Source organism: Lissotriton vulgaris, chromosome 2_1 (genome assembly GCF_964263255.1).
Source record: "Lissotriton vulgaris chromosome 2_1, aLisVul1.2, whole genome shotgun sequence".
Taxonomy (NCBI): Eukaryota; Metazoa; Chordata; class Amphibia; order Caudata; family Salamandridae; genus Lissotriton; species Lissotriton vulgaris.
The window spans coordinates 331,401,563-331,424,137 of NC_141687.1; the positions used below are offsets into that span (position 1 = coordinate 331,401,563).

Sequence of the window (22,575 nt, forward strand, 5' to 3'; positions counted from 1 at the left end):
ATTTATAGGGTGAAAAGCCCTCCTTTTACTATACACTCGCACAGTCTTTGCCAATGACCATCTGAGTGGATGCGGGTTGAGGTATACAATAAAATGTCCTGTGAGTGGAAGCATGTGTCCTTACCAGAACTACCTAAAGTGGAAACATTACTTTGGAATGTAAGGTTACTTTGGAAATATTTCTAGGACAGTGGTTCTTAACCTGTGGTCCAGGGACCTGCAGGGGTCTGCTAAGTCTACTCGGAGGGTCCGCGACTGCTTAGAAAAATTAAATAACTTCAATAGATTAACAAATTGTATATAAAAAGAGAAGCAAAATGACCTATAGAAAATGTTTAACCATTTTGCAAATGGGAAGTCATTTGAAACTGGAGGATGAAAATTACGTTAGTAGCCTCCAATTGATTCACGGGAGCAGTGTACGAGCATCACACAATATGGACGATCAGTGACCTCAATTGAATTTAGATAAAGCTCCAACCTTCCCTTTAAAATTACATTTTAGACATTGGTTTGTGAATTAAATAAAATATTTCATTATTTATATATTTGTTTGATTAATGCCTGTGTATCTATTTAATGTTTTGCAGTTCCTTGGATTCCAATAATGATAAAGTGGGGTTGCACTGAAGTCAAGAGGTTAAGAACCACTGTACAAGGGCTGTGTTCTAGAAGTGCATCGAAATTCTTGGAAACTTGCAAGAAAAGAGTGCTTTCAAAAACTTTTCTCCGGACTACAATTCTGAGAAATACTTGTGAGCCGTATGGAGCAGTCCAAATTCATATCTATCCACAGCAAGGAACGGATGATAATTGTGGGCTTTCCACTGAGGAAAGTACAGGGATGTCACCATTTAAAAACGCAGCATGCAGCTTCTGCTCAGTTTAGAAACTTACGTTATAGCTATCTCCGTGCTGCTCACTGTGATCCAGACATTTATTTAGACATGTGATGGTGAGGTCACCCAAGTAGGTTGTAGCAATCCTCTGCTCTTCAGCCGTGCTAATAAAGCAGGTGATGCGGCCCTAAGCCAGCGGGGGACTGGTCACTGAGGCTTGGCTGCAGCTGGTGGACTAGGCATTTTCCACATTAGGTTCCAGTACACTCCATGGTTGCACCCATTACTTGCAACTGAAGCTATTTTTGAAATATTTGTAATTAGAACATTGGAATGTTGGGAGCTCAATTGAAAAAGAATTGCGTAGAAGCCCAAACCTCATACATTCCAATGTTGTCCTTCACAGCTGTTGCTATGAACAAAGTTCTCACGGACCCGAATCCCCTCTGCTCCAAGAGGCCTTTGTTTTATTTGTTAGAACATTATGCCCTCTAGTGACAGAATGTTCCAATAGCCTTATAGCTCTCTGTAGTTGGGCTATACCAGCATTAGTGTCGGCTCGGGCCTTTAACACTGGAGCAGTCCTTTAATAATGACCGGTATTATCCGCTACAGCAAGCTATAAGGCTATAGTAATGCACAATGAAAATGGGCAAGAAAACCTTTCCAAACGAATGTATTCCTCGAAGAGTGTGTCATCCTAAAGTCCATTAATCATTTGTGCGAGTTAGATTAGTGTAAAGGTTAAGGTGAGCTAGTTCTGTCAGCACAAACTAAAGAAGGAATCACAGACGGACTGAGTTGTAAGGAAAGGAGATTTCTTGACGAGCTACAGCAAACTTAGCTTATAAAGTCCATCCCACAAAGAGGTTGTTTTTCCGATCCAAAACACAAACGCTCCCTTGAGAGGAGATGAGGTAGCTTCCTGCTTTTCCTGGAACCATTAGAAGTGGGTCTAAGTGGATTGGTGCACTATCGGGTTTGCAGGTGAACTGGCGTAAGACATGTCTCTTTCCGTTGAAAACGTGTGCACAGCCGCCGCAGTTGCCCGGGGGGATGACATGGGAGCCAACCTGTCTGACATACTTGGGGGTCCGGATCTATCATGCTGCCTCGGACATGCTGGAGGGGAACGTGGGGCGCTGTATCAGTGCGCTGAAGGGAAGCATGGCGTTCTGGTCTACGCTTCCTCTTTCGGTTATGGGGAGAGTTGCCCTTCTTAAAATGGTGGCCTTACCTCAACTACTTTATTATTTCCGAACCTTGCCAATCTGGGTTCCCCCGAGCGTGTTTCGGGAGTTGCGCTCCATGATTACTGGCTTCTTGTGGGGGAGTGGTAGACGGAGGGTAGAACTAGCGACACTGCTGAGACCTAAGGCTGCAGGCGGAATGGCTGTTCCTGACTTCGAGCTTTACTACCTGGCTGCCCAGCTACAGGTGCTTACGCAACACGTAGCAAGGGAATTTTGAGGTCCTGAAGAAATGCGAGGAGCGGGGATACAGAGACATATCCTCTCATACATAATAATGCAACAAAAACTCCACCTAGGGGACTAGACGTTAGAAGAGAAAACCCTCAGGCTCCGTTGGAACAGGAGCAGATGTAGAGTTGGAGTGGTTCACCCGTATGCGCCTGAACTCCCATTGGGAATGTTGACGGCGCTGCCGCATGGTGGTGACTGGTCCCCCCTTATGGAATGGGAACGATTGGGAATCCAGATGGTAGGTGATTTATTTGAGGATGGAGTGCTGTTGACATTTCAGGCCTTACAGGAAAGGTATGGCCTCGCAGATGGTGGCTTCCTGATTCACACTGTGTTAACAACAGCAATCCGGAAACATTGGCAGGGGGGTCAGGTAGAACCCATGACCACTATGGCTTGCCAGGATGTGGTAATGGCTGCGGGAACATTCAAGGCTGTCACCTGCCTTCAATCTCGGATGCTACGTGAGGGACTCCGACCACTGGACGAACTAAAATTGAAGTGGGAGGAGACCATAGGTAAACAGATACCGGACACAGTATGGGGCCGTGTCCTCGGGAGAACTTGGAAGGGGAGCAGAAACGCGCGTTTCCAGCGAGTACAATTTTTTATTTTGCACCGTGCTTACCTAACCCCGGGGAAGATCCAGAAATACTTTAAAATCCATAGCGCAGCTTGCCCTAGATGTTCAGCCCGGGGCGCAGAATTGGAGCACATGCTCTGGAACTGTCTGGCTCCGGGAGGATACTGGGTGGCAGTGGGGGAGCTCCTCAATGAGGTCTCTGATAGACAGTTAACCTTTGATGTTGCTGTGTGCCTCCTACACTGGTTCCCGCATACCCCCAAAACTAAGGTAACCAGTAAATTCATTGACTTAGGCCTCCTCCTGGCAAAGCGGGAAATTACCTGGCATTGGAAATCGAAAGAAGGACCATCGATTAGGAGGTGGCGAGTAGAGTTACTTAAATGGGCTAGTAGCGAAAGCTCCGTTAGGTTCCAAAAGGCCAAGAGAACGGCCAATGTAAAAGCTCTGGAACTGGCCAGGGCTTGGGACACGATGGTGCAGGTTCTACTGAATTCCCAGAGGGAGGGGAAGACTGAGAAGTGAAGTACATGCATGTGACAATCAATGAGCGCACTGTATTATATGTGTTCCTATTATCGCTGGTGCTATGCAGTGATGAACATGTTTTTAAAATGAATCCACACCAATCGCCGAAAAGGGGGGGTGGGTTTTGAGGGAGTTGGTTGGGGATAAACTTGAAGATATATTTGATGGATCCAAGTGTAATGGGTGCCGATCTTGGATTGTATGGTGTCTGAAAATCAATAAAATATGTTTTTTTTAAAAAGTGGGTCTAAGTGACACACATAGATCGTCATACCTGCCTAGAAGAAATTCTACTTCTGTACTCATGCCACCTTGCAGGATCAGACGGTTTTCTAGGGGTGGCACACATCAAGCCAACCATTTAATTTCTGCAGTAGGCTGGGGTTTGGCTCCCCCATAGGATATCCGCACCTTCCCGCACGAGAATTTCTGATGTGCATAAGATGCTGCGTGGACACAACGTTCTCTTAGAAGGCAACGAGGCACCATCTACATTGCTCCCAAGCCATGTTGGCCTGTAACTTTCTTCTGATGGTGGGAAAGAGCAGGTTAGGTGAATTGGGGTAAAGGCTGAGGTGGGTAAGTGAGACATCAAACTAAGGGGCTTCAAGACCTGGACAACTACCCTTATTGAGTAATCCCAGTCTAAGGATGGAGTCATAGAGGGCAGCGTAAGTGAGTGGGTGATGAACATGGATGTTCTCAGATGCCCAGAGAGACTAACGGCCTAATTTAGAAGTCGGCAGACCAGTTAACCCATCACAGCGGTGACCGATATTCCATCCACCAAGATGTAAATCCCATAGGATATAATGGGATTTATCTTTCAGTGAACGGGATATATCCCGTCACAGCTGTGAAGGAGTAACATGTCCGCTGAGTGCTAAATTTGGCCCTATGCTAGATCGGGGCAGCGGACGGTCCAGTCTGGGGACTTCTCCTCCTGGGGATTGGGGTGGTTGGTAGACAATGAGATGCAGGATATATGGCAAGCGCAAAATCCCAGAGTCAAAGATGATAATTACTACTCTGCAGCTCACAAAACATATGCACGATAGACCACTTTCTTGCTTCCAACACATTGGCCCGGCGGCTCACAGACTCTTCTATTGAACCACGGTCCCTATCTGATAATGAGGTAATTGTGGTTAGCATACGCGCGCAACTAGGCCAGACAACCCCCCAGGCTAGTGCTTGAAGGATGCCCTCCTACACTCACCAGAGACGGTTGCAGTGATTAAAAGAAAGTTAATAGAATATCTGCAGCTCAACGATTTTGGGACTGGATCCTTGTCGGCGGTCTGGGAAGCCTTAAAGTTAGTCATGAGGGAAGAACTCCTAGCATATCAAAAATAGGTAAACGGGGGTCTAGGGGATAATTTTTAACGACCCTGAAGTCTCCACACCCCTAAATCTGAATACTGAAAAAAGACTAGGAGTCAACCGGTCAAAAGTGTATAGACTAGATGAGTGTACAGAAAACCATGGACATCACGCAACCATGATTTGAGTGACACCTGGCTGAGAAAAAGATCCCATCAGCCCACCCAGCTGGCGGAGCATCGTCATTTGGGAGATGGTAGTCAATCCCAGCCACCTGTCCAAATCTCAGGCAATGGTGCAGCAAAGGATAACAAAGACCAAAGATTGACTCTAGCCAAAGTGTTGCTCAAATGACAGTACTGATGGTGTGCAGTGTAAAGTGAAGAGTGAAAAATAAAATTGACTACGAGGACAAAAAATGTTGCAAGATAGTTTGAATTTATAGCTATCTCTTGGCGTTAAAGCAAGAGGTCAACATGTTTCAGCCGTCAGGGTATCTTTACCCGGCTTTGCTCAGGACCTTGAGGATGTGGTGCTACTGCAATTCAATTATACATTTGTGTAAAACGTAGTGTTTGGGTGAAAAATGATATATAATAATGCAAACGTGGTAATTTACCACCCTACCAGAACCCGTAAGGCTTCATAATTTCGTGGGTTGGTATGGGAGTAATCTTCCTTCCTAAAATAAGATCAAGTTATATATCGTGCCCGTGCTCCAAAAATAAACTATGACACAATGTAGTCTACATCAACTCTTAATGAAGAAGATTTTATTAACAAGGTTACCAGTTCTAATTTTGGATACGATATGTTTTTCACAGCATATGAACTTCTAAACATTTACATGTTTATGATGCATGATCCAATGGTGAAGGGCAAAATGGGAAAACAATTTTGCTTCATTGACAGGAATCTGTCCACTAGACCTATGGGGAGGTACCCTGGGTTCCTATAAATCAACAGGGGCACAATTAGTATATGCTCTCAATAACTAGGGCCGATAGGAGGTCTGGGAAAATATAGCAAGGAGGGAGGGGGCTCACCACTTACCTTACTACTTATACCTATTACTGGAAACTCCAAATTATTCCTGGGAGTAGGTTCACATGAATTCCAGTCTGGAGACAAAAGAGGTTCTCTGAACTCAGATACCTTTTCGTAAGAGGTGTAATTAAGTAATTTGAGAAAATGTAAAAAATAAAATGTGATTCCTGAAACACCTACAACTTGAACACTGGGGGTCCAAAGTGCAATCAAAGCGGGGGGCACTAGAGAGCAGCCAAAAAACTAGTCTCCAAAATATATGCACTGCTTAATACACCACTCTCCTTATCAGGAGAAATGGGAAAACGACCTCACCTCAATATTTCACTAAACTCAAAACAATAAGGAGCAAGATTTTCCTCTGAGCAAACAATCCTGCACCTCGTGCTTGAAGATACAAGATCCTATTTAGGAGGCACTACACAATGACCCATCTTCATGCAATCGATAGTTAGGGACAGTTGTGACCCAGTGACCAGATTACATGTCTTATGACCAGACCCCAAATTTGCACAATTTTGGGATCCGTGTTTTTAACCATTTCCCTGATCTGCGTCAAGACCATAAATAAACATCTAGAATGACCAAACTTGGCTGTCCCTCATAATAAGTTTACCATTGCATTTTACTAGAAGAAAAGCGATATTACATCTATTGGCTATGAAACAGACAATACTGAACCAATGGGGATAGGAAACAATAGAAAAAGAGGACGTAAACAGAATATAGCACGCCTTTTGGGAGCGGTAACTCCTCCAATGCTCAGTGCATGGAAGAAGGACATGGACTGGTGCATGCTCCAAGAAAAAACAGTCTATGTGGCCCGGGGCTGCGTAAGTGGGTAGCAGTTTGGTCAAAATGGAATGAATACCGTGGCAATCTGTGTGAACCTCCCTTGTCCCTTCCCTTAACGAACCACCAGCACTATAAGAGATTTATGCATTGCTAACATCTTGTATGCTATGAAAACAGCTATGACTTATTTGTATGGCATTCTGTAACAGCAACAATGTGATAACCGCAATCCCTGTATGTACTGACCACCAAGTTTATTTTTGCTAATAAAAATATTTAAAGAAAAAAGAAAAATATGACGTACAACTTAGCGGATAAATCCCACATATTGAACAAACTGTGGATTTCAGTCCAAACCTAGCAAGATCTTTCGGGTTCACCCCCGTGTCGTACGCTGACGACACTCAACTCCTTTTTCCCTTCAAAAATCTCACACCTGCAATAAAAAGATCTTTTGCAGATGGCATGAGAGCCATTGCAGAATGGATGTCTTCAAATTGTCTGCAGTGTAATGTCGGGAAAACCGAAGTCATGCTGTTCGGCCAAGCGACGGCACATTGGTCATCTGATTGGTGGCCCCAAGAACTGGGTCATGTCCCTATCCCTAAAAGCAAGGTTAGAAACCTGGGAGTGCTATTTGACCAACAACTCACTTTCAAGGATCATGTCAATCAAGTAGCCGGTACCTGCTTCCGGGCTATAGGGATGTTAAGACGTGTCTTCCCCTATCTACCGGACCACCACAGGAAAACTCTGGTGCAGGCTCTTGTTATCAGTAGGGTAGATTACTGCAATGGATTGCTCCTTGGAGCTAACGAGGAACAACTCAAGAAATTGCAGGTTATTCAAAATACAGCAGCAAGGATTGTCATGAATGCTCCACCAAGGACACCTTCCTGCCCCCTACTGACTAAACTTCACTGGCTTCCAGTGAAGAAGCGAGTTCAGTTTAAGACTCTGTGCACCATACACAAGAGCATTACAGGGATGGGCCCTAAGTATTTGACTGACATCTTTCAGCCCTATATCCCAGGACGCTCCTTGCGTTCCAGTAATCAGCAACTATTGAAGGTACCTAGAGTTAAGAAGACCAGGCAAGGTGGCCGTGCGCTGGCTCACACCGGACCCACACTCTGGAACTCATTGCCGCCGGAACTGAGGTCCCTCACCAACCACATGATGTTTCGTAAAAACTTAAAAACCTACCTGTTTCCCAGCAACTAATGTTCATATTACCATCGGACACACTACTATGTCTCACCCTCATCTGCAGTTATAGCGCGGAGATACCCCTTCGGGGGTCTAGTCTGGCGCTTTATAAGCAAATAAAATAAAATAAAATAAACATACCTCAAAAGAGACAACAAAAGTCTAACTTGATCCCACAGACTGAGAGCACCAGGCTTAGTGGGACACACATGTATCCTACACGGTGAGGCACTATACCAATCAGACTAAGATTAGGTCAACACAACCTCTGATGGTGTGAAATGTCCCAGTCCATGGCTGCCGAAGGAGGTTCACAGGTCCCTGGAGAGTACTGCCTGCAGTGCACCCTCCGGGGATAGAAGACACCCTTACCATCAGTCACCGGGAGTCACTGTCTGAAGTGGACATTGCAGTCTGTATCCACAGTTGTGAGCCTCGGGCAGATCCTCAATGTTGTCCCACCAGAAGACTACTATTTTCCCTGAAGCCCCCCAAAACCCACCTTCCGATCCTACCTCCTGCTGTTCTTTTGGAGGGAAGGGCAGGAAGGTTCCAGCTGTGCTGTGCTTAGCACCTGGTGCACTATTATCGTTCAGCAGGGAAGGGGGCTGTTCCTCTGTTGTGTATTGCACCTGTCGTATGTGCATTAATAGGGCTTTTTACACAACCTGGTTTGTTTCAAGGGGTTGTGTTCATGTCTACAAATACTACTTCGAAACATTCACTGTGCATTGCACTTTGAAAGCTTTAAGTAGGTGTAGAATTGCAGCACGGTCCTAACTTTCATTGTTCTAGAAGGCTCCATTTTGATATTTGATCTACACTCAGACAATGGTTGATGGGGTGGAGTGCGGGTGCTTTGTGCTGTATATGAAAGTGTAAGTATACAAAACAGTGATGGATGAAATGCTTGAATTAATCTCAGCTACGGGTAATCACTCAGGCAGCATCCCAATCCATCGTTATTTTGCACACAATGCAACCTCAGTTTGGACCCAGCTATATGCAAATCCGCCTTGGTCCTGCTCCAATAGGAACAGTTCAGTCCGAACTACCGGAGCACAAGCAACCCAATGTTTCAGGGGGTACGACTGAAGGGAACATGGTGCTTTGATTGGCTTCACGCTAGTGACCACTCTCTCGAGTGTCTACTTAAAGAGCTGATTCATGTGTGCACACCTATATCACACAGTATGCAGTTTTCAGATACATATTTAATACCCAGTACACCACCACCAATTGTGATTAATTTGCATCAGCCAAAGGGGTGATGCAAGCAATTATCCCTTGGCCACGAAAATTTAGAAATGTTCTGTTCTCTTTTGTCCAGTATGGATGTAAGAGTGATGTGCACACCTGACCATGTAAATATTGCTGCTTCTATGCACATATGGGTATTTATACAGAGGGTTTTTTCCCAGCCAATAAAACTTAACAAGTGACCTGTGCATTTATGTATGTATAATATTTCATTTTTTTGGTATAAAAACAAATTCCTACTTTCAACCTTTGTCCCATTACTCCTTTCCGTGATTCGTGTCAAACCTTTCTGACTACTATGAGCCCCCAAACATCCTTCTCAAACTTTCCCCTCCTTTTTTTTTTAGCTATGTCACACAACTAACAGGCGCACACAAGCAATACTTAGAAAAATAACTTACTACGTCCCCTTTCAAATCCATTTCCATCACCATACCCTCACTCTAAACTATACTAAATATGCAAGAAAAAAGAGCACTAACCTAGCACAATGTATGCAAAAGAAAGAAAAAATATATTACTAATCTACTATCCTCTGTTATTGGATTCCTAATTAGCGTGCTGAGCACCACAAAGCGCTACAAAACATTGTCAGGGGTAATAAGCTCTATATACATACAATTTATAATTTCAATTACAACCTACGGCACAAAGAGATGGTAGACCGGGGGAGGTGGGAGGGGGGGTGGACAGTGGAATTCTGTAATGGGGCAATACATAGGGAATTAAAGTTGGGGTACGGACGGTTCAGGTGGCTATGCTCAACTTAATTGCTCTTCTGTTTACCTTAAATTACAGCAAAACAATTGAAATTAAAATAAAGCTAAGGTATGCCTGAACGTTCATAGTGTGACCACACCAAATTAGCTGTAAAAACACTTCATTGCCTCCCAATGACAATTTAAATCAAGTCTGTCTTAGTTATTCACCATGTTTTTGGGAATAAAGACGTTCCTTATTTGAAAAAATTGGTACCGCAATATATGGAGGTGCGTTCTAAGAGCAGGAATATTACCCTTACTCAGTGTATATGCCATTTTCATTTGTTTATGTATTTGCTGATACCCACATTAGTCATATGATGACAACTGGTGCTTTACAATACCCCTAAACTGATACAAAAATTTGTAAAATTAAAAAAAAAAACATGAAAATTTGTAAAATTAAATAAAAAACATGAAAAGAGATGAAAGCAAGAAAGATTAAAGAAATGGAAATGACAATCTGAGAAAAAATACAAGGGAGTGGATATGAAAAAGAAATTAGAGTCTGGATTCCTTACATTCTGACTTTTTTCACCAGCTGTTGTATCCAGAGGGAGCATGGTGTAAGCACACTGATCCTCCATACAGCTCCTGTAACCGGTCTTTTAAATTTGATACTTTGCACGTTGTGGTGATATGTTCCATGGTTGCACTGCTTTTTTATGCAATTGTAAACCTTTTTAAGTTATGGTTTTGATAAGATCAGGACATATTCTAGTTGTTACAACTCTTAAAGTCACAGTTAATATGTTATAATGTATCAATATTTCCTGTGGGGGTTTACAAAGCGGTTCGAAAGGGGATACCCCGAGTGACACTGTGTGTTGTAAAATCTGTTTTTATCATGATGGTTTGTAATGTACTTGTATGATTTTATTGCAAAATCAAATACATTTTATGACTGACAGAACATACCAAATCTGCAGACATCCCTCACGTATACTTACCCTCCAAGTCCCGGATGGTCTGGTTGTTGTGTAATTTGACTGCTCGATGTTGCTCCACTTGGTCCTCCAGCTCAAATATTGTGTCCTTCAGGTCTTTCAGCTCCGACTCGCCAGAAAGGACCCTCTCCTGCAGCTTGTGGTGGGCGTTGCGGAGTTGCTCTTCCTGCTTGGCACTCAGCTCCCTGGCATGACAGCGCTCCGTTTCCACCTGCAGAGGAATCAGGGCATTCAGTATACTCTGAGATGCAAAAGGGGTAGGCCTACAAGTGCACCTTGACAATAAACTAAGACAGACACTTTAGGCTCAAACCGTGTGTTTGATTCACAAATGTAAATTCGAGTGTAAATGTATGTTAATGACTCAATTTATATTACTTACACTTACCAGCAACTCAAAAAGGGATTACAGGTAGACATACACCGATTTACCTCTGCAGAGATCTTCACCATGAGAGCGAAGTTCTCTGCACCCGTAAATCCCACTCAAGGGGTGGGAAAGTGGGAGGGCAGAGGCACAGGTAGCCTTGGAAGTTTGTAAATGCCAACAAACATGGATGTTTGTCTGCATTGAGAAACTACTCTCCTTCCCACTTTGGAATTGGTTAGATTCTTATTCCAGCCATGAGCTTGTATGAATCTGTAGTATGATCCCACCCTTGTCGCCAAATATAATGGAATAAATTAGGGTAGTCCATTCTTTGTAAATTCAATGATGTATTTATTCCAGTAGTATTCAGGAAGAGAGCCCCCCCAGGAGCATTCTGTGCTCTGCTCAGCCCATTCAGCAACTGATTCAATCATACCAACAACATTCATTACCTTTTCATTACATGTTCAAAAATGTATCCATCCTTCCATCCCTTCAAGATATTTTCATTTTAAATTTTGCTTGTAACCTATTGTTGTGCCTCTTGAAGTTCTCCCTTCTCATTGCAAAGAAGGGAGAAGATGTAGTATGCTGCTCAGCCAGGATATGTGTAGTTTAGAATGTTGAATGTTAGAATGTTGGTATGATTGAATCAGTTGCTGAATGGGCTGAGCAGAGCACAGACTGCTCCTGGGGGGGCTCTCTTCCTGAATACTACCGGAATAAATACTTTATTGAATTTACAAAGAATGAACTACCCTAATTTATTCCATTACAGAATCCCTTTCCAGATGTGAATGAGAACTCATCAGCCCCAGATTTGGGTGGAGGATCTAGGAAAAGAACTTTGACACCTGTCTGTGTTGACTATCGATTACCTGGTTGTTGGTTGAGACAAGGTTATAGCGAAGGGCTCAAAAAGTCAAATACTCACTGGTCTTCAGGATGAGTCATAAGAAGGGGGAAGAGATCACAATGATAGATGCATGGTCGACTGGTCTGGGGACTCTCAAAATTTTGGTAACGCCAACTGACACTTTTTAAGGAGTAACAGGACAGACAAAAGTTTTTTTAACTTAGACCGTAGTACTAAAAGCCTTTTATCACTAGTGTCCTGGTGCTTAACCTAACTATTGCACCGACAACTTAGCACCAAGTGCACCTCATTAGCACTTCACCTCAGGGTAGCAAAGTCAATCGATCCAACATTTACAAATGGAGGTAGTGTGGGGCAGAAGTCCAGAATATATCAATAATTAACACTTCAGAGTCTGACGAATACTTTTGGTTAGAAAAGAAAAATACTTTCCTTCTGACAACATAATGCTGTACCTAATCATCAGAGGGCATGTTCGTGCACAGATATTAGCCTAGCCAAGGCTGCTCTGCATAAACAGGCATCGAAGGGTAGCACGATGCAAGTCAGACATCTGCCCTCCTGGAGGATATGTAAAAACAACAGGAGTGGACGACATAAACCAAGTTGAGATCTGAGTGAAGAAAAAGTATAAAAAAAATATCTCAACTGGAATTATTGGTGAGACTAGTAGGTAAGCATGCACAACACATTGCAAGAAAAGAAGGTAGGAAGACTCATGGTTTACCGTTTAACTAAACCATGAGTCTTCCTACCTTCTTTTCTTGCAGTGTTTTGTGCATGCTTACCTACTAGTATCGCAAATAATATCAGTTGAGATATTGTTGTTTATATACTCCTGGAGGATACAGCGGCTAATATCTGTAAGTTGTTCCACTGGGTTCTGCTGACCCTCTCCTTAGGTATGATTAAATCAGTTACAATGTGTGGTTCACCCACCAGGGTGTCTCATTGTTGCACAGAACCTTTCTGTTTTTGCTGTTGTCATTAGTAGGCCAGGCTTTAGAGAACTGGTGAGGGGGGGGGGGGGGGGGGCTGGAGGAGGTCGAGAGGGGCAGCACTGCTCTAGGTGTTGTGTGTCCTTACATGGTCCACGGAGCAGGATTGAGTTGACCCTAGAGCACATGGGTTTCGTGGTCTACATGGCTGTGACACTCCAGATTCTTGTAGAGAAAGCTAGGCACACTGGCGGGCAGTTTTTGTCATTGCATACAGATTTTGTGCATTCCACAAATCCACTTCTGGGACCGGTTTCATGCAGTTGCTTCCTTTTGGGTTTAACTTCCAGGGAGGTCTTGCCATGCTATTTACCTTTCAGTGTCCGCAAAAAGTGGGGCAGTGCTGGGAGTCTCCTCTAAGGGGGACCTACAAAAAAGACAAAATAGGGAGAGGCTTCCCCACCTACAAACTACTTACCCTGGTGTGGGTAACACTTCTGGGAAAGAATGAAGCAGGAAAGATGCAGGGCTTTCCGCATACTACAGGGGACCGACTGTCTTCTATCCTCCACTCCCTTACATCTGGCTCATAGCAAAGTATTTCAGAGGTTCTGACAAACTATGCATCACACTACTGTCTGGAGCGCCTTACAACAGTCTATCTTAGGTTACACTCCAATGGAGGACATCAAAATGTATTCCTGTGTGGACACAACCACATGAAACATACACAATCCATGCACAGCCTATTGTACGCACATGGTCAAACACATCTGTGTCATCCATGTCCCATGTTCATAGAGTAAAGGACCTGATTGCAAGGGACTGAGAGCCCAATTTACTAATAAAGGAGAAGCTTACTGTCCCCTGTAGGCGATTGGTGAAAGGTACTTATATCTCTTGCTAACATCACTGTCAATCCTCTACAGCCCGGTGAGCTGACGATAGCCATGCTCGGATAATGGAATGTTGCTGTGGTATGCCCCTCCTGGTCACAGTCGCTTTCCATGTGTCCCATCAAACTCTCTGTGCACACACATTATGGTTCTTTGGGCTGAGACAATGGCATATAAACCTACAGAACTCGTATAAAAACTCGATGGGGGCCACGCAAGGTATAGTTTCTGTCCCAACACCAAGTCACAAAAAGGGAACGAGACGAGACCCAACAACTCCAGCAGAATGAAGTGAACAGGGGACTCTGGCAGTTTTGAGAGCCAACCCAGAAAGAGGAAGGATCACTGGATGCGGCATTGGGAGGCACATGATGCGCTCTCAGCATTGGAGAGTGGTGTCTGCTGGAAGCCAGCATCTGTAGCAGTTTGGTCAAGGAAGTCACATTCCTCAAGAGACTTCACCGCCAATGTCACACTTTGGAAGCAACACACAGGCTGGAGCTGATGCTGGGAAGGGAGAGACCACGGACAATCTTATACTCATGAGTCTGCAACCGGGGGAGGGGAAGAGGAACATAGCACGTGGCGACACACAGGGAAAGGGAGGCCATCACTAACTGATGTAGGAACCTAAAACCTTTAGGGATAAATACATGTGTGGATACTTCAGCTGGGGATATCCTACATGTATCCCAGTACTACTTTGAAAACATCTCCTACTCAGCAGACACTTGGACCCAGACACTGCAGACCACGCAGATTCAACCAGGGAAGCCAGTAGATATATGGGCAATGATATGTCTGTCTGTGGGCCAAATAGATTTTCCCCCATTAAAGGCACGTATTTAATGTTAACCTGCACCTCTGGTTTAAAATGTGGAAGTACGTCACCAAGAACGCCTTTATTACATTGATCCAGTAATAAGTTATCAAAAAACTGTGTTTTCAAAGTTTAATGCAGACTTGAGACCGTGTTCTTTTTCTCTGGCACAACAGCGTTCCCTCTTTTTTTAAACTCATCGTGCAAGTTTTTGACAACTCTTCTACTTCATCCCACCTTTGGTGGGCGTATCTGTTTAGCATCTGTCTTCATCTTCGTGCCTACTCTCTCCAATCAATCCCTCTCCTTATCCAGCAGAGATCCATGTGTGGATGTTGATAAAGGCCTTTTTCTAGCTGTTGCAGCAATTAACGAGTCTGTCTTTACATGTAAGTTTATACGCAGTAGATCCTGCACAGACCTTATGTGTTTTTTATTTTAATGTTATGGCCCTTGTTTTAGCTGACTTTAAGTACCTTTGCACTACGTATTGAATAATGGCTGGCAACATGGGTAGATTGATTGTGTTCAGATGTCAAGCATCTTTCCTCTTCGGATCCTCGACTTATACCCTCCATTGGGTCTGAAACTTTTGATCCCTCCTCTTCATTTATAACTCGTGACTTTGTTCTAGAAGCATGCCATTTTTGTACCTTGTGAACCTCTTCAACAGAATGTTATTTAAAAGCTGAGGGCTTTTCTTTATCGCGTTTGTCTTTATCATGCCATTCTAATATACAGTTGGCTTCCATGTTTTGCCTTTTTTAATTGTGATAAAGATGGTAAATCCACATTTACTGATATGGCTGTCGTACCCCGTCATAATAGCGATCATTATGCGCTAGTCATGGATATGAGGATACTTGCGCCTGTTGCACAGGCAAACGGTGACGAGTTCTTTGACAGAAGGATAACCCTTTCCATGAACAGACGTTGGATCAAACGGAGTTCACTGTCCCAATCCAAGGAACCAGTTGCTGATGTAAATAAAGTGGTGGCTGATGGGTTGGGGGAGTTGATGTCACTATTAAACCTGCCAATGAGAAGGGCTAGGCTGCGACCGATTTAACCAATATTCCTTCCCAATTGTTAAAAAATGTAGATCGCATTTTTATGTGGAATTTAGCCGCTCAGCAAGGAGCTGCCGAGCCGCCACCTGTTAAAATAACCAGTGTAACAATGTGGTAGCAAATCACAAGATAGATTGCTGATTCAAGCAAGCAACCAGAGGAACCTATATAAATGCTATCCAGAAGGCAAAAAAAGAGTGGGAACGTAGGAAATGAGAGGACCTGTTAGCAGCAGTAAATGGAGGCATAATGGCTTTTTGGAATAGTGTCACCACTGACTTGCCCGTCTCCATCCATAACCAAATAATGATGTCAGACTAGGTGGCACACTTTTTCAATTTCTTTTCCGGAACTGTGTGAAGTTCCTAAGTTGGCTTATGGTGCTATATGTACCAGTGGCCCCATCGTGTCTGAACCCTTGGTACGTGCTGTGCTTCTACCTGGTCATATTATCAAGACACAAGCTTTAGCCTCCTAGGGGAAACTAGAGAAGCAATTATTAAAACAGTTCCTCATAGAGCCTCGGGTCTAGGGTAGATACATTGGGATCTTTTCCTGGATGGTGTCAACATTTGGATCCCTTTTTTGTGTGTTCTTCAACGCTATTTTGAAAGGGTGTCACACCCCTTTCACCTGGGCCGGGGTCGAGATCATCTTTAAAAAGGGAGCTCGGGCCGTCCCTCCATGATAGACTGATGAGCCTAACTGACAGTGTCCAAAAGCTCTTTACAAGAGTCATTTTAAGGAAGTTACAAAATTGCATGTCCGACCCAGAGATACTGATCCCCTTTTAGAGCACATATCAGCTCTACAGTTCTGGTGCTTCACCTCTAGCTGTTGTAATGGAAATATGTCCAATTGTGTGTGTGTGTGTGGGCGGGGGGGTCTTTATGTGGTGTTCGTTGACTTTAGGTCAGCGTTCAACCTTGTCGCTTGTCCCAAATTGTGGCAGACCTTGGCTGACATAGGGTGTCCACAATATCTATTCAGCATGATCACAAGACTACATGACAATACATTTGCACAAAGATGCGGACAGAAGGGGCAACTGACTAACCCTTTCTTGGTAAATAGAGGGGTAAGGCGGGGATGCGTTCAAGTCCACGCTGTTCTCTCTATTTATCAACGATTTGGAAGCCTTTGTGGACCACAGGGGATCTGATACCGATTGTCTTGCAAACCTCAGAGTGCTGGCCCTGATGTTTGCAGTTCAAACATTGCTCATCTGAAAATGCCCCATGGGTCTGCAAAGAAGCAGTGATAGATTAGATTGCTTCTGCAAGTTAAGGGGCTTAGATGTCATCCCTGCCAAGACAAAAATATGCTATTTAATCCCCGTCATTCTACCTGCCATAACCCTAAGCAGAGAGAGGCCCCCTGGAGAAAATCCATACTTTTGACTATTTAGGTGACCTTAAGTGAACACTTTAACTGGGGGATCCATATTACAAAATGTAGTCTTAAATTAGAGCAAACATCAGCTGGAATAAAGAAGATGCACAAGGCTTCCCAATGTTATCCCTTTTCACCAGCCCTTCAAGATTAAAATTATTAAGCACTAGGGTCCGCTATGTACGGGGTTGAGCTGTGTGGATGTAGGGAGGTGCCCACACTAGTTGCTTTTGAAAAATCGCTTTGTGTGTCAGCTGGCTGGCCTCCCCTTAGTACACCACTGCTCCCACTTAGGTTAGATATAGGGTTAAAAAAAGAATTATGTCAGAGCCAACATAAAGCCTATACTGTATTGGAGGAGGGTATGGGCAATGGGCAATACCAGAGGTCGGGTCTTGCCGAGGTCTTCAGTATGCCAGGTTCTGGTAATCTTCCATGGCTTCGGCATGTGAGGTCAACTCTTGTATCTATTGAGCTTGAGGAATTGTGGGATGCTCCTATGGAAGCTGGGCGAGTTTCCGAAGCCCAAATTAAGAGGGCCTACTGGCAGCACAAAATGGGTAAACTACTAAACCGGTCTAGTCTGAGCCCCTGATTTTCCTACTTACTGATGGAGGATGGTTTTGAGGTTTAGCAGTTCCTGGACGAAATTGAGCCTATAGCAGCCAGGACGATCTCCTTACAGCTTTTGGTATTAAACTTTGCCACTTCCTACATTCACAGCAAGGTGAGGGCATGATATTGGATTTAGTGATTGTCAGTTCCCAAGTTGCATTAATCAAAAAGAATCAATTGAACATGTTTTATTCTTCTGCCCTGCATACCAGAACATCAAGAAAAAATTAGTTGCGCCATTGTCGTAATCTAGCAGTCATGAATTTTAAGGAAGCTATGAGAATCTTAAAGAAAGAGACTAGCCAATGTGTGGCCTTTGTGATCTCTCGGTTTCTGCTGGTTATGTGGAGGATTAAGCATCAATGTGTTCCAAGTTGCGTTGCAAAGCACTAATGGTCTATTTGCAGGCCAACATGTTGCCAATTTTTATGCTGCTGCTTCTTTGGATGCGTTTTGTTTTATTGTACTATCCAGCACTTCTACTGTGTATGGTTTTCATTCTTTTACAAGTTTATCTTATTTATTGATATTGAGGGTTTTTTTAAAACAATTTTATTGCAATGCACCTTTGATGGCATATTGCCAAATAAAGTATCGATCATCATGATGTTTTGTATTTTGAGGACTTTTCACAATCATTCGATAGAAGTATTTTTACGATGTGCTTGAAGTATTTTTTCTGGAAAGGTTTCCTGTATGTCTACTATTTAATCAAAAATCACCACTAGGCCTCGTCAGAACTATCCTCCTCATCCTCTGAAAAATCCCATTTCACGCATCGATGGAGCTTTCATTCTCGGTTTTTTCCAATTCGGATTGAGCCATATAAATTCAATATAAATGACACAAAACATATTTTTCTCTATGTTTTTGGTTTAAAAATGATAGGCAGGTGTTACAATACACAGAGTTATGGTATCTCAATGCCCATAGTCCGCACAGTAGGTGTTTGTGGTTTACAGTCAACTTTTGGTTCAGTTTGACAATTTTTTTATAGTAAATTGCGTGGAGGAGCTTCAGAGACAATACTTTGCACTGCATACATTCTCCAACCCAGTTGAACCTCTTCTGAAGACAAACTGCCTTATGGTTGCAGCAATGTTCTCAGCTGGCGGCTGTACTCTGGCTTAAAAATCACAGTTAAATATAAACTAGAACATTACCTTTCCTCAGGAGCTCTGCTGAAACAATATCAAACCAAACAGTGGAAAAATCATATAAAGTCATACGACTCCACTCCACCTAAGTCAGTGCACATCGAAAAACAAAAAAAGAAGACTATTTTAACACTTCCGTATCTAACCACTAATTGTGAACTTATACTTGGTGGTGTGTGTATCTAGAATAGACTTCACCTGCAAGATTGCCAATTTTGAGCTATTTCCAGCTGAAACCAAGATTTAATTTTAGAAGCTTCAGGTCCTCCTGCTGTTTAGAGCTGCCTTTCTTTTCCCTTACATGCATCAGTTATTGTTTGCCTGTGGATTGTAGACTTTAGTAAGGGCTAGAACATTTTGTTTTCGGTGATTGGAATTTGAGTGGTGCTCGGGTGTCAGCCAGGAAGATGTGACTGAAGTCATGGAGGGCACTTTTGATGTTGGAAGTGGGCATGAAGGTATTGGCTATTGTCAAGCAGTCTTCATGTCGTGAGCTGGTAGGGCAAATAATGAACAATGTTGTGAGGATCTTATTACGCTTATATTGTGTGTTGGTTCATGTTTGTGGAGGTCGAAACTTATGATTGTTTGGTTAGATCAGTCATCTTATCTCGAAGAGTGGCATGTGAGGCTTTTCATGTTAGTGCAGATAAAGTTCACGGTGTGCATTTGGTTTACATCAAAAGTGTAACTTGTTAAGTGACTCCATCAAGAGAGTCTAAAAGGTTTTTCATGGTCGAACAACATATTTATGGTGCAGAAGAATGTCTCGAGCAAGTTAGATATGTCAGTGAGGAGCTAGTGTTTGGTCTGGGTGGTCAGGTGAGATTAACCCCCTCCGTGCTCCCGTCGGTCAACGGGAGCACTCCCATCTGGTGTTGCGAACAACCGTTGGCCATTGCAGCCCCGCCCACCCTTTAGAACGCCTGCACCGCGGTGGAATTGCTGCCGTGGTTAAGGCGTTAAGTGTGATGGTTTTCTCTCAGCAGGAAGTTGTGGGACAGTAGTTCAAAGAAGCTGAATGTTTGATGGAAGATGATGCCACATGGCCAGGATGACTGATGGATCACTGAGATGCCTCCACCTGCCTAGCTTGGTCATTGTGTTTTATGCAGTAATCTTGTGGGATCAGGATATTATGGATGGATGGGTGTGGTTATAGAAAAAAATCAGATATCTGCAATGAAATAATATATAGGTTAAGTGTGGTGATGGGGTCTGAGAGGTCTGCTGCCGTACACAATGAAGAGTGTTCCTTTAGGACATGATGTGTTCATCGTATTTGCTGGAAGTTGTTGTGAGGGGATTGTTCATGAGATTGGAAGAGAAAGGTGTGCTGTGGATGTGAGGGGTGTGTGGTTGTGTTATGTGTGCGTTTCGTTTGGATAGACATGTGATGGTTTAGATTATGTACAGAGGTGCATGTTGTTGACAAGTTCTTGGTGAGCAATATTGGTTGAGTGATGTATGTGGTTCGATGAAGGGGTTCAGGCCTTAGATCACTACATAGCCCTACTAGACCTAAAGAGACTGTCTGTGTGTAGCATCTCCGGGGTGAAGAGAATGGGAAGGGATGTGATGTTAAATGGCCTGGAGTCAGAGCACTTCCTGTTTCTTTCTTGCTGATTTCATTTCCGGTGAGTGGCACTAGCTTGAGTCTAGCTCATTTTAGCCCTTTTTGTGTGGTTTCCGAGAGGCAGAACTTCACGTTTCTTCCTGCTGTTTTGCTTTCAGTCAGACATATCATGCTACACCAAGTCTAAAGCTGGAGTTATTGTTAATAGTCTTTTGTGTGAAATAAGCTGAGGCAAGTAAGATGATTCTTTCAGTGATGGATGCCAGTCTCTTGAAAAGGAATCCTTTCACTGTAGGACACCTGGAGACCCTCCTGAAATTTAGGCAGCTGTAACAATTTATCCCTTCCAAAATTAATCCGATTAATTTTGGTTTTCTAAAAAAAAAAAAAAAAAATCAGACAACTGGAGAATGCTGCACCTTATGAATGTTGCAGAAGATAGTAATTCCCAAACGACAAATACCATACATCTTAGGATGTCAGTGTGGCTGTGAAACAAAACCACCTTTTACTCCAATATATGAGACTGGATGCAAACGTAGGGTACAAAAAGATTACCTTTTCAGCTAAATGTAATTTCAAGAAGTTTAAAATTAGAAAGGTTACAATTAGCCCCAGTGACAGAAACAGTAAAACATTTACCTGAACCCCTTGCTAAACGTTTAGTGTATGACAGTACAATATAGTAAAGAGATGCCGGATTATTATATAGGAGGATGTGCATTATACACAACATTTTGGCATTCCATTACTATGGCACGAGAGGCTAGTTCTCAAGGGTCATCTGTTCTTCTTATGGAGCAAGGTAAGCACTTGAAGGTGCTTCTGGCTTACTATATCCTTGACTGTGCTACACCAGACAAGCTCCAAAGATTACTTGTCTGTCCAGTGTCTCGCCTGCTTACTTTGGTAACTTTTCCATGGAGCTGGGGTCATGATGTGATACCTTGTCGTGCCAGGGAGTCAAGAAATATACTTTAAGACACTTTATAGAGCTATCATCTTAGAACGAGGATGCAGTTTCTTGGTAAAGTAATCTATCCTTTATCAGTTGTCAAGGGCAAGAAGTCAGCAGGCATTTCTGGAGGACTTTCATTCGATGTTTTTGGCAGGTTATAGCACATAAACTACATCAATTTGATGTTGGAGGACTGACGGTCTTGATGTGTGGGATGAGGAGCACTATGTGCCTATCAGTCCTCTACCCGAGTTCTGTGCATGAATGATTAAATCCAGAGCAACCAGTCCAATGGGTTAGAAGGAGCATAAACAAGTGTGCTGCAGTGCTATGCTTTTTCTTGTGCCACAAGAAAAAGGTAAAGTGAAATGTGTACTCCATACATTAATGTAATGTCTAAATTGGCCAACTACCATCTGCATTTATTTAAACTAAAACCATTGTCTGGCTTATGACTAAGTCTTAGGCTCTGGTGCTTTCTATTGTGTACTCAAGGAGTGCTGTCATGTTTGGCTTAACAAATCTTCCCTTTTTCACTGAAGGACGGCATTGCATGCTACACTCTAGATATAGTTTGAGGCTTGGAGGTAGGACCGTCTTAGATCAATTAGAGCTTGTTTGGCTTTCCCAACAGGTTTGAATGATATTCAGAGCAATGTGTCAGACATAATGTAAAAGACACTAAGGCCTCAAATGTAAATGTAAATGTAAGGCCCATTTATATCGCGCTAACAATCGCTCCAAGGAGCATCTCGGCGCCAATGAAAGGTCAACCTGATGTTAAAGTTGCCTTACTGCTTAAGGAGACCAGGACCGGAGTCACACTAGTGCTCTGGCGGTTATATCTGGAAGATTGTAAATCCAGGTTTTTAATTGTTTGCGGAATTCAGATTCCTTGTCCAGTGCTCTTAAAGGTGGGGGGAGGGCATTCCATGCTTTTGCACCTAGTACCGCTAGGGATTTACCCCCACGGGTTTTAAGTCTGAACCCTGGAACGGTCAGTAGATTGGCATTTGAGGACCGTAGTGCTCGAGTTGGGCAATATCTTACAAATTTTTTTATTAGGTATAGAGGGCCTGAGTTGTGTACAGCACGAAAGGTGATGGTCAGTACTTTGTACAGGACCCTTT

General features: G+C 43.3%; 1 protein-coding gene across 2 annotated transcripts in view; it reads right to left on the minus strand.

The window, feature by feature from the left end:
• The window catches only part of SPECC1 (sperm antigen with calponin homology and coiled-coil domains 1), a 1,296,450-nt gene that overhangs the window by 939,656 nt on the left and 334,219 nt on the right, over positions 1-22,575 (minus strand). For both annotated transcript variants that reach the window (XM_086955068.1, XM_086955069.1), the window contains one exon: positions 10,780-10,987. In XM_086955068.1, coding sequence (XP_086811194.1) covers positions 10,780-10,987 — 208 coding nt within the window. The remainder of the gene's footprint in view (positions 1-10,779; positions 10,988-22,575) is intronic.